The following is a 16,942-nucleotide window of genomic DNA, read 5'->3' as shown; positions in this document are numbered from 1 at the left end:
TCAAAGAGTCTGTATTGTCTTATGATATAAATGACGACTCGGAGATGTCAAAGAGTCTAATGGCACACGAAGTGCAATTTTTCAGAGACGTCAGAGAGTTTGTCCTTATGAAATGAATGGCGTCTCGGAGACGTCAACGAGTGCGTAATGACATGTGAAATGCATAATGTTTCGGAGGAGTCAAAGAGTAAGTAGTGTCTTATGAAATGAAGGACATCTCGGAGACGTTAAAGAGTATATTTTCTAATGAAAAAAATGCCGTCTTGAAGAAACCAGTCGAAAATGGAACTTGAAGAAGAAAAAAAAAAAAAAATGACGTCTCGAAAACTTCGAAGTCGACAATGACACATAAAATTAAGGATGTAAAAGGGCTAAAGTTTATGCAAGGTGAGCATGACTGAAAATAAATTTATTTGTATGCCAAAGAGTTAAACGTATTTCATAAAATGTTGAATTTACCGAAATTTTCGAGAAAAAATTTCTTTTGCGATAATTAGTACTAAAGGTTTTGCGTCACTTTGTTTCTGAAATTAATTTTTGAGATAATGTGTATTTTCCTTTTTCTCAAAAAAGATTTCCATTGATGGAAAAATTTCCTCAGATATGTTTGAAAGATTCGACCCCGCTTACTGCTTCTTAACTTTAGTAATATTCCAGCTATGCTCAATCTTTTTAAAAATTTTTTCTTTTGCGCACAAATTTGTGAAAAAATTACATGCAGTAATTTGGGCTAAGAAAGAATCCTTTTATCAATAAAAAAAGGTGTGAGCGAATGGATGCAAAGACAAAAGCGATCCTTTTAACTTTGAAACTTGTGCTGACATTTTTTTTTTTTTTACAGATTTGTGTTTTTCAAGTAGTTGATTATATTTAAAAACTTCAATTGCTCAAGAGAAGGGGGAAAGACATATTTAGAGTGCACAGACACAAAAAATAATTAATATCTCGGCTTTCTAAGTTTTTATTGCATTCATAAAAATCATCAACGAGTCATATTCAACCTGCGGGAATTCTTTTACTCTTAATGCTAATATTCCACAATGTAAAAAAGAATTTAGGAACTTTTTTCTTTAAGTATTTTTTTTTTTCGAAAACAAAAATATTATTTCCTTCCGTCTTATAGTTTTACTTAAAGAAAGTATTTTTTCAAAACTCAAACAGAATTCCCCTAAAGAAATATAGGGATTAAATTTCAATGTAAAATACAGTCAAACCTAGCTCGGTTAACCGAAGATATCCGGACCGGATCATCTTCGATAAAAGAGAGAAGTCATTAGAAATGGTTGTCATGACACCGCAGAAATTTTAATTGGGTGTTTGACCAACACATTTACGAAATAACTACTATGCAACCCAAATTCAAATAAATAAATAAATAAATAAATAATAAAAAATAAAATTAAATAAATAAATAAATAAATAAATAAAATAAAAAATAAATAAATAAAAATAAAAATAAAAATTAATTTGAATTTTGACATCTGGAATTCAAATTATGTTTTTCGGAATCACGAGTGTGTATGTGTGTGTTTGTGTCTGTGTGTAGGCATGAGTATGTGTATGTGTGTGTAGGTGTGTGTAGGAGTGTGTATGTGTGTGAGTAGGTGTGTAGATGTGTGTAGGTGTGTGAGTGTGTGTAGGTGTGTGAGTGTGTGTATGTATGCGTGTGTGTGTAGGATATGGATGCAACCTGGAGACGGTTTTTGCAAGAGGAGCAGCATCGTGAGGCCGGTCGACGGTGGTGCTGCAGAGGGAGGCGGGGGAAAATAAAATCATAGGAATTCAAAACAGTCAAGTGAGAACAATAAGCAATGTGATTGCTCAAAAAAAAAAAAAAGAAAAAAAAAGAACTGTTTACTTAAACAAAACTTGTCAGTGCCTCGGGTAAAATAAATGCATGCTAATTAAACAAAGTAAAACATGTTATTAATGGATGGGTAAGACAATTTCAACAACCTTAAAGGTATTATTTTGACAATTTAAGAGTCGTTAACACATTTGAAACTTATCTTGATTTTTTATATAGGTCAAAAAATTAGAATAATCAATTCATTTAATGGTAATTTGAAAAGTAGCGAAATTATTTGCATACCCGTTAAATGCGTGGGTTGCGACAAATGTAAAGCTTGGTGCCCGGAAACTTTTACGTTATTCTTTTGCTGAAAATGGGTCATCAACGTGGTAAAATCGGAAACAAGGAAGTTGCTTATTTTCTCAAAGGACCGACCAATTAAAAAATAACCGAAGTAAATGAGGTAGAAAGCTTGCAACAACTGGTACTGATGAACGCAAATTAAAGTGAATCGTCCAAAACAATCATTTTAAAAATGCCTCTTACATCTATAAGTGTTGGAAAGAATCTTTAGTTATCTTATCCAAGTCAATAACACTTGGACGATTGCATAAACTGCAGTTGCAATTGCGGATCCTCGAAGTAAAACCAAAGATGAACATGAAGCAGAGACGTGCTCAACTCTTCTGGAGCAAACAAGACTGAGAAAGAATTTCATTAAGTGATGAATCTTTATTTGAAATATCTGTTGAAGAAAGAGGTGTTCAGGTTTGGCATTAGAAAAGAGAAGCGTTTGAGAAATCTTGTGTAAGACGATTTCTCAGATCGAGACATCCTTTATGGTGTGGGATATGGGGATGCATAGAGTTGCTGGAACAGGGCAATTGTATGCGTTTCAAAACTATGTGTGAATTCGGCATTTTATCAAGACATACTGGATTACTGCATGATGTGTGGGCACAGCAGGGACACATTCAGTGACACATTTATCTTTTAGCAAGATTCAGCTTCGTGTCACATCTCTAAATTGACTCGTAGATTTTAAACAGAAAGAAGGATTTCGGTATTGAATTGGCTAAGAGAAACTCAACCGATCTCAATACCATCAAAAATTTGTGCTATCGTGAAATATAAAGAAACATGTTCAAGACTTAGGGCCGCTAACAAAATTGAACTCGTTGCCGCATTGAAGAAGGGTGTAGAAACAGTATCAGTATCCTTGAATGCAAACAGCTGGTGAAATTTATATCTAAAAGGGTTAAAGGTGTGATTCTTGCACAAGACGATGCGACAAAATATTGATATTGTTTCGTTTGAAAATGTTTTTTTTTCCATTTCAATTCTAATATTCTATTTTTTTTCACTCAATGTAAAGAATTAGCACTATAAACTTTTGGATGATCCAATTTAAGAAAATTTTTAATTTAGTTTATATAAAATGTTATGAACATTTTAAAGTCTAAGAAAGGCGGCAGTTCATTTAAATGTTTTTTTTGCTCTTATATTTTGTAAGATTAAGCCTCCCCCCCCCCAAAAAAAAGAATTCTATTTTTTAAAATTTGGCTGTATGTGATGCGCTTACTATAGATACATGATTACAAACTATATGCTTCTTCTATAAATGTCACACCAGTCAGAAGATACAGTATAAATTTAGAAAGACGCAATATAATGAACTTTAAACTTGTTTGTTTTCTTATAAATGCAGTTAGTTTTACTTGTCTTTTTTTAAATTTTAAGCATGAATACGAAGCTAGAAATAATTACTAAATAAAACAATACTTTAGTTTCAGATTCAACCGCTCTCAAATTTAATGGCATTTCAAAATCAGTAGTAAGGGGTAACAGGATCCTGGCATCGTCAGAATGCTGTGATTATTATCTGCATAGCCTTCCCAATGCTGACGGGTTAGGTATGCCCCAACAATGGAAGCATTTGCAGTGTTCCAAAACATTACTGGCGGGTTTGGAGAAACATAAAAACAGAAATGATATAATTTCACGGATAGTTCTTTGGGGCCTGCTACTTCAGGTGATGTTGAAGTGATTTTGGGTATTCTCAATGTAAGACCTACTTTTCTAGTAATCTAGTTATTCAATAGCTACATATATAGCGCCACTGAAATCAATTCAATTGCTCTTCATAAGTAATTGTAAGTACAGCCATCTCTTAAGTAACTAGATTACTTGAGCGGTAGATCGCATATTAGGAGAAACCTGATATTGTATACTTATTGAAACAAAATAAAATTCAAGGAAGCTGACGCCGGTTAAATCAGGTCGCGGTCTGAAGGGTTTCAAATAATTGTGGTTCTACCGTACTGAAAGAATTAACAAGTATAATTTTTATCGTAAAGCGGGAATAATAGTTGACAAAAATCCTCGTTATTAGAGCACAAAATTGCCGAACTACCTCAAGCACGTGGTTCGGTGTTCGGACCGCCTCTTTAGAAGGTAACAAACAATGATGAAAAAAGAAATGGAATATGCTTTTTCGAGGTGGCTATGAGCCTAGGGCAAGAAAAAACATCTTTCTAGAGAAACGTCTGTATATATTTATTTATATTTATATAGATTGGTTATAAATGTTTAAAGCTAATATATTTAGCACCGTGCTTATTGCAGGGAGTTGTGCAGAAATGGCTAGTATAATATGTATCCGACTAAGTGATTCCAATAACAGGTAGATAAAGAAACTTGTGAACATTATCGTGGTATACTTTTAACTAAAGGACTTATAAATTGTTTTTACATGGAAAGACATCAAAAATGAAAAGGCATTAATAAATGCGACATTTTTTTTTTTCAACTTTGACATTTATCAAACTCATGCATCAATTAAAAGAAAAGAAAACAAAATAATAAAACCCTTTCAAGCTTTTAAAATGAAGGCTGCGATAGCCGGGGTAGAAAATTAAAAGATCACCTATGTCTCTCTTTATTCATACATGTAACTTTTGTCATGCACACAGTAGTATATTTTTAAAGAAGCATCTATATAATTTTGGCAGATTTGAAAACATTAACCTCTGGTGATCAGTTAATTAGCTTACTCAAACGTAAACAACTCGTTTTTTTTGTGTGTAGAAAAAAGGAAGCCAAAAACATGGTTGCATGCACTCGTGAACGCGAGCTACGTACTGTACGGCCCTTTATTTTCAAATTTCAAATTGGCGGAGTATCACCACAAGGTGCCATAAAATGCTCTACTATGTATACGTCACTTCCGTCCCATTACTTCCGAGACCTTGCTTGCGTTTTACGCTGAATTTTTTATTTTCCTCGCGCTAAACGGAGTACAATTTCAAAAATTATAAATTAAATAGAACACACGTTTGTTATTTCATTACAATTCATTAAAGTAAGAAGAAAGAAAGGAATAAGGTGAAACTGCATATACTTTGATAAAATCCGATTAATTGTTCATTCGGTTGATCAGCTTCCTGATATTCAGTGTTTTACAGCATATGAGTCGGAAGATAAAACAGAAATGAATTTAATGTAAAAAGACTGCTGGAGGAAAAAACTTCGTGGGGAAATATTAGATTTATTTGGTTTAAAGTCGGTTTAATTGGTCCGTCAATTGAAATTTTTATTTCCTTTTTTGTTTTGCTAACGCAATTATTCATTTCAATTAAAAGAACTGGAATTGAACTCGTGACAAAATTACCAATTATAAATGCATAATGTTTAATGTGGGAATAGATTAACATTTCAAGCGGTCTCTGGTTTGTCGAAATCTGCTTTTAACTTTCCATTGAAGGCTGAAATAAATGAGATGAGGCTTAAGCAAATTGAAAGGGTTACTTACTGGCTATTATTATGGACATTCGTTGCAGCTGTTACATTTTACACAATATATTGAATCCCTTTGTCGCAAGCAAATCTAATCGGTATTCTGAAGCTATTTTAAATGTTCTATTATCTAAATAAATTTCAGAAGACATTCAGAAACTCAATCAAGTTCATTCAAATTAACGTCTTTAATTTTAAATATTTTTTGATATTATTATACTTTTAAGTTTTAAGTAGTTTTCACATAAAATCAAGACTTATCATTAGATTTTTTCGAAGACACTATACACCTTGTAACTATCTATACTGTTAAAATCTGACCGCATCTACCTATTTATGTATCTACGTATGTTTGGCAGAAGGTTGTTTCTTATTGGATGTTAGGTGTCACGTGATCCTGATGATGGTCACGTGACAGAGATAACGCATAAAGTTCGACAAGATTGGGGTGCATTTTTGTAATTACTTGACAAATTTGGCGGCAAAACTGAGTCACCAAAACTAATTCTAACTTGCTGATATTTTTTCCATTCCTCGCGAAGCTATAGTAAACTCCAAGCAGATATGGCGCCATCACCATGTGATACGTCACAGACACCTGGTGACGGATATTTTAAACTTTGTGTTACTTTAAAATGCCCAATTTAAGCGAAAACGAATCAACCTACTAACACAATTTTCATTAAAAGTGTTCATCAATGTTACAGTCATTCTGGGTAACTATCAGCCACAATTTCTCTATTACACATGCCCCTCTCATATTTTAATAGTTTTACTGTATTTGTTGCCATAAAAAGGAAGGAAAATTCATAAAGTATAGTGCAGTTATCCGAAATTAAGAAATTATTGTGTTATGAAACCCATTCAAAACGAATTATTAGCTTAGTTCAAATTTATCCTGCTAAATTAGCCACGTCAGAAATGTGATGCAAAATAAATTATTTTAATAAGATAGTCTCCTTTTTACTTAGACCACCGCAAGATTTCAGTAATTTAAAAGCCGTAATTTATTGCATAAGTCGGATGGGCGACATGGTGGTAAGGCGTTGGCCTTCTGCGCCGGGGTCCCGGATTCTGACCAGCGGTGGCCAGTAGGTGTATTTTCTTGACGACAGCAAACTGTCAGCGCCCATGTCGCATGATTATGCGTCTTGTTAAAGATCCCTTGGGCATGCGTTTGGCTTTAAATGCCCTTGGCAAAATTAAATTCTGAGTGCTGTTTCGCATCGAAGAAGTCCCAGATGCCTCCATCTGGTGGGAAACTGGGCGTCTGAAGATTGCACTAGGTCTGCAAAAAGCGAAATAGCCTAATGCAGCCCCATTAGAAGAAAAAATATTGCATAGAGTATTACAACGTAAGAAGTGCAATTTCAACATCTTCTAAAATATTCAATAAGTTACCGCCCTACAGCCAGGACTAAGGCAGAAATACATGAAATACAGCACCAGCTCAGTCAATTCCAGCCGAGGACTGCAGTTTCGTGCTTATTAGCACTCATCAGCGAGGTATAGGAGTGACTGAGCTGGAGGTGGAAAACCTCTTAATAACGTCAAGAGGTTTTCCACCTCCAGCTTAGTCACTCCTAGGCCGGGCTGATGAGCGCTAATAAGCACGAAACTGCAGTCCTCGGCTGGAATTGACTGAGCTGGCGATGTATTTCATGTATCTTCTAAAATAGCTTCTAAACAGTAAATTCAGAATTATTAAATGACAAAATTAGTTATGTACAATATTGGCAATTTCCCCCCTAAAATAAAGAGCAGAAAACCGATTTCATAACTTTGTCAGTCACCGGACTTTCCAGCTTTTTTGTGTCCCAAACTTAACCCACATGGCCCAAAGTTAACATCAATGAATATATTTTAAACAAGAAAAGAAATGAAACTTTTCAGTTTAAACAGGGAAGCAGGAATTTTTTTTTTAAAATGGGAGCTTGTGAATCTATGAGCAAATAAAGGGTACATAAGACTGAACTTTCGGATTAGTTTATTTTTAAATTGTACCCTAAAGAAACTTAGCAAAAAGAACACATTCTGGTTACTTATCTATTCCATATCATTTTTACTGCTTAGCATTCTGTATTGGTTCTACCCTGAAAAACCTTTCGAGTTCAGTTTGTTTTATAATAGGATTAAAGCGTTATTCCTTCTTACCTTCTAGCCTGGCTTTTCTTTCTTTTTCACGAGCCTCTTCTTCAGCTTGTTGAGCAGCTTGACTTTTGGACGCTTCCCCTTGAGGCCGCGTGTCTGAAGCTTTCTCTAGAACTGCGCAGGCGCGTAGGACATAAGCATTCACCTGAAAAAAATGTTTGCAACCAATATTTTATGCTTTTATAAAAATCATTTTTGAACTGAAAATATGTAACAGTTTAGTGTTTACTGAAAGAAGATTTTTTTTTCTGGAATGTACTTATTTTGTGATGAATCAAGTGAATAAAAGTTTTGATAAGAGGTTTCAATCATGGCAATAAAACGGAAGGAAAAATGATTTAAAAGCATTTTTTTTTGTTAAAAATTCCTGTTAATCAAAAAAATTTAAATTCTGAAAAATTATTGCTACTACAAGAAATTAAAAAGCTAATGCAGAAACTGAAAACTATCTGTATATTCTCGTTAAATTGTATGGAATAAGGGAAAGTTAAGCTATTTAGGATGAAATAATGAGTAAAATATTATGAAACATACACATCTCGAATATTCTTTCATATAGTATAGGAAATTGTCCATTAAAAAGGGGCGTGGGACCTGGAAAGTATTTCGTCACACGATAGAAGACGTTGTTGTAAATCCTGTAAAGCATTTGTATCCTAATTTGACAATCAAAGCCTACTTAGTTGGATAGAAAGGTACAAATGAAGGATTAATTTGCGAAAGTAGGGAAGTAGATAATTTGTTTGGTTATGGAAATTTTGTCGATAACGAGTAAGCTTCTGTGTATTAGTAAGTGGAGTGCTTTCTAGATGTATTCTGAATCATCAGGTGTTTTCGCAGCTTCATTAACCGTTTGGGTATAACAGTGTTTGTACAGAAAGTATTTTCAGTACAAACTGAAAAGTATAACCTCAGAGGACAAGTGCAACACTGTAAAAAAAAAAAAAAATCCGATACGTTGCTGATTATTTCTGTGGAACGTTGCGAGATTTCACGAGTTTTCACCTATTTCCCCAAAATTCTTTGCAAAAAGGTTTCCTGAATTGCTCCAAGTTGTCCGAATGCAGACTTCTCATTGGTGTGAAAAATATTTTTAGGTATAGTTTCTCCTTTTAGTTCGATTACGACCCGTCCAGGTTGACTAAACTCTTAATGAGAGCGAATAAGTCTCTGGATATTGGAAGCTTTGCAAGACAAGAATTGCAGGCACGGAATATGCTTGGTTCTTACTTGCATTTCTGTCTTAGGGCTTTTTCCATTGATGCTTCTGGAGCTTTCTTAGTAAGTCTGGACGGTTCTAATCCATTGCATTAAATATACTGAATTTTCCTTGAAGAGTCTAAACTGTTTTTAACCGGTGAGATCTCCATATTCTTCAAAACGATTCAAGGGTAATTTCAGGAAGGTTACTGATTTTTAGCGGAAAACGTACCTGGAGTTTGCAAGATACGTTAATGGCAGAAATTGGGCACATCCAGCTGCCCATTAATTTGCGTTTCAGAATTGATTTTACAGTGAAGCATAAATAGTGATATTTTACTCTTAAAATGGGCATTTTGTTAAGATTTTATGTCATTCTAACTCCGAAGAAATCCTTGTTTCGCGGGGCCAGCAATGCAGTTACAAACCGTGACGTCTGGGGAAAAAGACTGTTTGTAATGCATGCTGTACTAGACCGGGCTTAAAAGGAGAAACATAACATTAAGGGTTTCTTCTGTCGGTATTTCATGTACTGAACACAAACAACATGGATTAACGATGGAAATCTGGAAACAAGCAGTCAGCATACTCAAATAAAAAAGTACGAGTAAAGCAGAAGAGCTAGTAAGCTTTTTTCAAGAATTTTCATATCATCAACTCTTTTCCACATCCCCACACTAGTATCTCAAAACAATGTCTTCATTGAAAATTCCAAAATAATTTCCGGTTTGATAGCAATCATTTAACACACTTCAAGAACAACAAGGGGGTGGTTCGGATCATCGGAAATTCATTTACTGATTGAGTACAATACGAGATTAAGTATTATTTTTATCGTCAATTATTTTTGAAAAGAATAATAAGCAACTACGTCAAAAACCTCATACAATTATTTACCTGAGGGAAAAGCGCAAATTTCAAGTTCCTTTAACTTTTTGATGATGTGACCTTCACTATAGTTTTGGTCTAATTTTCCACTCCATCAAACGATGACTAAGGCTTTGGCCATTAAGAGAGATAGAAGTCAATTGCTGTTGCTGGTTCCGCCGTGGATATGATCGCAACAGATTTACAGTTGATGTAATAATATCGCATTAAATCTCCCACTGTTTGTCACGTGATATGTTCACCTAGGCTATCTTTCTAAATTATCTTACTATTCATGAGCACTATTAGGATAAAATACAAAACCAATTATTTGTTGCAAAAATATTGTTCATAAATCTATGAATTATATGCTTGTTTATGACTGGAAATAACTCTTCTAATGTGTTCCTGTTCTGTTAATATGTTCCTGTTATGTAGCAAAAGATGAAAACAAATCGTTATTAACATCTCTACAAATGGTAATGCAAGGTTTACAAAAAGCCCTCAAAACATTTAGCTTTAGTCGCTATGCTCTGCTCTGTTGCAAGTCAAAGATTCCACTTGCTAGTGTTTTCTATCATATGAAAGAAAGAAGCTGCTTGTCAGGGGGAAACAAAAAGATGATGTCGAGAAATTCACCTAGTTTTGTAACTAGTGCTTTTATCACATCACGATGAAAATGAATATTCTCTGCTTTACAAACACCGATAATGGAAAACAACTTAGCTGAAAGTTAAGATCTTTGTGCTCGCCAAATGATTTGGGATTGTATCAAAAACACTTTCAGGAGCACAGCCTAAAAGTAAACTTAAAGCGCACTGTAGTTTAAATTTTGATCTCTCTAAGTACTTTTGCATTGACCAAAATGCCGGCTCATTGCAGGTACTAAAACTACGATATGAAAATTCCCTACAAAAGGGAAAACAAAAGGATCATTTTGGGTACAATTTTGAACTTACTCCTTAACAGGGGCACGGCGGGATACTTTAGAGGAAGTATTGGTTCACTGCTGGGTGTAATAAGAACCAGTGCTACAGAAAATCCCTGCTCCCGGTTATTAGGTGGATCATTGTATTTCCTTTGTAAACACTTTTTGTGCTGAGCTGTCTTTCGTTCGAGACAGACCTGCTTGTTTTTTCTACCACTTTGGGCGCATTCAGAGAGGAAATTTAATGAACCGGCCTTAAAGCGGTTAGCGTGAATTCGGATAAAACCTGCTTTAGGATCAACAATGGACCAACATTACATCTAGGTCGCATTGAACAAAGTAGATCAAATATTCTAATACTTGCAATGATTCTTTTTCCCTAGTTCGAGCAAGTTTCTTATTCGGGTCTAAAAATGTCCCCAGTGTTCTTGGAAAATATATAACAGCTCTTAACGAAATAAACTCACGTCCTGACTTGGACACCTCTCATCCTACGCTAACGGCATCACCTCACCTGAACGGCTGTTCGGTTCCTCAGAACGTATAACGCTCATTTTGGACTTCTTGAGGTCATGCCCACTGTTCTCATGCTGTCATGGATGTCGCTAATCAGTAAGACCCATATGCAGGTATTAGAGAAGTTGGCTTTCTAGATATTTTGATTCTGAAATACATCATGCAATATCACTAGTATGTGCGCGAAAACTGCTTTGAAAAAAAAAAAAAAAAAAAAACTGGTAGCTAAGCTTCGGGTGTGTTGCGTGATTGATGTTTGCTGTTTTGTCTTTAAAAAGTGATTTCAATAATTTCGTTTCGAAGCATATAAGGTATGGAAATGCAGTTGTTCCTTACCAGATTCCGTAAACAATTATCTTGCTAGATCTATTCAAAGAACGTCTCATTCATTTTATTTAACGAAATAGCTACCAGCGGCTATGATAACGTAGTTTCAAAAAACCAAGTTTGGATAGGTTGACCTGTCAGCACCTACTAAAGTCCTTCTACTTACGAGAGATAAAACTTATTATTCACCTGTTCTTGCTTGTCTTGCTTGGGCACGTCGAGCAACAGCCAGTACTGGGCATCTAGCTGGATAACCTCTTTGACGATGCCCTTGAGAAGGGCGTACCTCCGGAAGACGTTCCGTTCGGCCTTGGAGGACTCGTAACGCTCATGAAGACTTGTAAGGGCTCCTTTCACCGTGTTGTAGGAGACAGATACCTTGCCTGTCACGAGCCGTAGGCGCTCGTTTGTCTGGACGGCGCCCTCCCGCGTGTTGTCTGAAACGGCAAACGATAAGTGTGTGAAGGACCAACATCCATCTACCCTTTGGTAACGCTTAAGTTCTTAAAGAGAGAAGATTCAATTGGCATGCAGTAGACTTTAGGTTTTGGGCTGCATACGGGTTAGATTATGTTTGTTCTGTTTGCAAATAACTCCTAGATATAGCCCAACCACGGGTTGTATGGAATTGGCAAACGTCCAAATAAGACAAGTCTATCAGAATGAGGGTGAAAAGTAAAAATATGCGTGTTCCGCTCATTTGAATGAGACTCTGCTTAATTTAGAGGCTAACATACATCTGCAAAAGCTGACATCCCTGAAAACTAATAGATGTGTCCATTTCCGCCTGTAAACCGGTTGTTTGCTTTTTCATACAACCCGTTGTCAGACAGTACACAGATATGTGAAAGATGATACAGTGAGGTAAACACACCAGTAGTGGCCAGTCCTTCAGTAGTGGCCGCTTCAAGGTTTATATTTAAAAAAAAAAGGATCCCAGGTCTTCCAATGAATTCAAATGTACATCAAACGTGCAGCAGATATTGCCTCCTGCACATTTGAATCCATTGGGAAGCCTAGAATTCTATTTTTTCAAATATAAACCTTGAAGTACTCCTTACTGAAGAAATACTAAGCGCTGGACACTACTGGTGTGTTTAAATTACTCAAATGTTCCACAAAAACACTAAAATGAAAAGTTATTTTTTAAAAAAGTTGCAAAGAGCTCAGCTTTTTCTGTCATCAAGAAAAATTAGACGTAAACGAAAACTCGAAGTATGAGGTTTTCTTACCAGAAAACTACCCTATAAGATATGCTTCATAGTGAAGGATCTGAAAGGAGTTGTGCCAGCATGGAAAAGGCTAACAAAATATTATCTCTGAATATTATTACAGGAGCTTAATGGTTTTCATGAGCCGGAAAGTTGGAAAATTACTAATCTGGAGCAACACAATCAAATTGAAATTAAATTGGAATACACGATAGTAGAATTTGGCAATACGCTATGCAATCTATCTCTATTTTTTTATTTAACGTTAACGTGGGAATTCTGGATTTTGTGAGAATTACCTCAGATATGTATGGTTTAATCTTCTGAAAACAAACTTAAGAAAAGGAAAAGAGGAAAGAGAAAGAGAAGGAGAAACGAAAGAAAAGTAATAACCCAATCATACAGATAGAAAACATTATTGCAGACTCGTTATTTTGTGAGATTGGCAACATTATTTCTTTCGCCTTCATCGAAATTCATTCAGTGGAAGTTATTCAAGTTTCAAATCATCCTGGAAATATCATTTGGAATAGCCATGCGGATTCAACATATGGCCTTAAACCAAAGAAGGAAAGACTATTTAAAATATATATGAGAGATAGATTCTCGGCGGCTTCCTGAAATAGGAACCCACGTCATAAAAATAATCTCCAGACGTAAAGAAAATGGCGAAATCTTCTTTCCTCTCAACTCTTCTCACTCGCTTCAAACTGCATCTAAAAAGAAAACACTTCAGCTAGCAATCTCGTTTTTCATGTTGGAAAGTTCCATTTCGTTCCAAAATTCGAAATTTGAGCTTTTGTTTTAGATAACTCAACGTCTGGCAATCTAAATTTGTTCTCTTTCGTTCTGTGAACGCTTTTTGTCAAACTTGTCATCACTAGCGAGACTTGCTACGTATTTTGTGGTTTTAGAACTGAAAATTTGCTGTGACACACTGTTGTTCTTATGAATGTATATAATGATGTAATTTAGGCATTTATTTGGAAAATGTAGGATGGAAAAAGGAGCCTTTTTATGAAAAATGTTGCACAATGTTACATATAGTGCGCTGTTTGTCTGAATTGACAGTTATGAACTTTTAGCTTATAAGTATAAGCAAGAAGTTTCGTCTAGAACTAAACGAGCCTTCTTACCCGTATACCAACATCTGTTTTCTAGCATGAGATCAATATTTTCTGAATACCTTACCTGACATATCCTTTCAGCATTTAAATCTGATTTCTAAAATCAAAAAATCCCCCTCTCGATAAATCTGATAATATAAATATAATATCAAAAATTAAGTTTTTCAGATTGATAAGCATTGTTTTTCAGTAAAATTTAATCAGTAACACCTTTTTATTAGGGACATTTTAAATTCAGCTATTTTGACTAATAGCGCACGAATTCACGAGAGGTAAACTGAGGAACAAAATTACAAAAAGTATATCTCTTAGCATACACTTTTGAATTTGAACATGTAAAAAATAAATTTATTCGCAAATTAAGTAGCAGCTCCTTTTAAGCAAAGTAAAAAGAAATTAAAAAGTTTTCGAATCATTTTAAGTCCTTTCAGCAATCTTTGTGATCTGGGACGGATCATGGATGCTGTCCATCTGGTCATTTGACCTGCTCTTTCCAAACACACTCTTGCGGACCGATAGTTGGAGGTCAGGGGCCTTTTGTATTCATAGACTTTTGCTACAGTTGCTTTTTCATTATTTTATATTTTTTTTTTTGTATGTTCGTCTACTTGTTTATATCTATAATCAAGTTGCTCTTTTGTATCTGTTGTTGTCTTAAAATCTTGCCATTAGAAAAAAAAAACATAAAAATAAAAAAGCACATCTGAATAAATAACTTATGTCAAAAATAATATCGTTTGCACATCCTTCTTTTGGGTAAAAATGAAGTGCCTTGGATTTTTTTTTTTGTCTCCCGTTGTCAAAAATTAAAAACTAAATAATGAACAAATTTTAGGAAGTAAATACATAAACAATGACCACTTAAATAATCGTCGAAAATAAAATCGTTTGCAGCTTTTTCTTTCGGGTAAAAAATGAAGCGATTCGAACTTTACATTGTTTAAAAAATGTCAATTAAAACTTTACAAAGAAAATTAAAAAAAAAAAGAAAGCAACAATCCTTTCTTTACAATAAACTCATATGCGTTTTGAATTCACTTCATTTTGATTTAGGGGTCCAAGGACCCTTAACCTTCAAAATGTTCGATTTTCTGGAAAACATATATGTCAAACCTAATTTAATTCGGAACAATTTGATACCTTATTTCTTACCATACGCAAAAAACTTTTCAAGTTATCGAAAAAATGCGCATACTTTCCCCATAGAGATTTATGTCAACAGGAGCTGTTTAAGCCTCTTTTTCTCAGGTTGCATTTTCTCAGGTTTCTCGTTTTGCGCGCATGATATCTCAGAAAGTTTCTTATATATTTCCGTAAAACATTTTGTGCATGCTTGTCTGGTTTAGTTTTATGATCTAAACCTAAATTTATTTATTTTTTTAAAATTATTTATTTATTTATTTATTTATTTTTTTGAAATTTTTTAAGTTAATATCAAAATGTTCGAAAATTTTGGGGGGGAATTATTTTTTTCTTAATATTAACTTTTATTTTTAGTTAAAATTTAGGTTCATATCATAAAAATAAACCAGACAAACATGCATGAAAAGTTTTACGGAAATACATAAGAAACTTTATGAGATATCATGCGCGCAAAATGAGAAACCGGCAGTTGAGAAAAAGAGGCTTAAACAACTGCTGTAAACATAAATCTCTATGGGGAAAGTTTACGCATTTTCACGACATTTTGAAAAGTTTTTTGCGTATGGTAATAAATAAGGTATCAAATTGTTCAGAATTAAATCATGTATAACACATATTTTTTTCCAGAAAATTGAAAATTTTGAACGTTAAGGGTCCTTAGACCCCTTTAGTCAATCAATGCGTCTGCTTTTGTCGATGTGAGTATACGAGAAATATTGTTTTTTATTTTATTAATATCTTTTTTCCTATTTCTTGAAACCAAAAATAAAGAACATATTTAGAATCTTCACAATTCTCTCAAATTTTTGGTACTAAAAAATATTTTTTGGTGTTGTTGGTTTTTTTTAGATAAAAAGGTTTGAAAATCTCCCACAGGCGCTAATGTTAAAATTGTTTGACTTGCTCAAAAATAAATAAATAAATAAATAAATAAATAAAATAGAAATAAAATAAATAAAGAAACTTAAAACAAACATAATAAAAAAAAAGTTACTTTGTTCTTATTTTTCGACAGAAACGTTTTCCAGCTAAGTGTGGATGAAGCAAATCCGCTTTTATATATAAGTTCGGGATCTATATTTATCTTAAACTAGCTTATTACCCGGCGTTGCCCGGGTACTTCTCAATGCAATATATCATTTAGATAATTGAATGGGTAAATTCTATCTAAATGACAGTAAAAAACTGCATTCCCACCATTCTAGCCTCAAATTTTCAAAAGAATGTAAATAGCACAGAAAGTTGAGCATTTGCAGGAAAAATCGCATCAAGTAAAAACGAAAAAGCATGAGGCATGTTATCGGGGTTCTGTCAACGATATTCCTTGGTTTTGTCGTGTCCACTGGCACGTTGTCTGCGGTTGAATCAGACGGGCGGTACATATAATGTCTTAATGCAGAGACAAATGATTGTCTTGCATATCTTGTGGGATAACCTTTTGCGTGGTACTTCGAATACAAAAACCATTGTGCTGCCTTTGACGGTTTTGTATACCTCAAGACATTAAAGCATGCTATAGTACTCTTCACATACATTTTATTCTGAAAAAAAAAAATCTTGGAGTGTTTTCCTAGAAAGAGTCGTTAATAAATTCAATGGCTATTATTAGTTACAAATATATGCAAAATATGCCACCCTTACAATATTTTCAGATATGAAAATCATCTTCAATGACCCAAAAGCTAAACAGATAGTCCATTGTACAGAAAATAAGGAATTCGGTCATTATTATTAATAGCCGTTAACATTCCGTTTTACGGATAATTGACGGTGTTTTTACTTTCAAGGTTTCACGTGTTAGGTAGACTCATTTTATAATTTTTTGTAAGTGTTCAGGAATATAAGCACATTCCGTAGAAAACTTCACTTAGTACAAATAACTTCA

At 34.2% G+C, this 16,942-nt stretch overlaps 1 protein-coding gene across 1 annotated transcript in view; it reads right to left on the bottom strand.

Moving 5' to 3' along the window:
- LOC129219732 (uncharacterized) overlaps positions 1–16,942 on the bottom strand; it is a 105,978-nt gene that overhangs the window by 10,951 nt on the left and 78,085 nt on the right. Inside the window, exons 3-4 of the mRNA XM_054854021.1 lie at positions 11,766–12,013; positions 7,742–7,883 (exon numbers count right to left, since the gene is read on the bottom strand). Coding sequence (XP_054709996.1) covers positions 7,742–7,883; positions 11,766–12,013 — 390 coding nt within the window. The remainder of the gene's footprint in view (positions 1–7,741; positions 7,884–11,765; positions 12,014–16,942) is intronic.

The sequence above is a fragment of the Uloborus diversus genome, chromosome 4 (genome assembly GCF_026930045.1).
Source record: "Uloborus diversus isolate 005 chromosome 4, Udiv.v.3.1, whole genome shotgun sequence".
Classification (NCBI taxonomy): Eukaryota; Metazoa; Arthropoda; class Arachnida; order Araneae; family Uloboridae; genus Uloborus; species Uloborus diversus.
The sequence above is the reverse complement of the archived record's forward strand: the minus strand, read 5'-3'. Positions and strand labels throughout refer to the sequence as shown.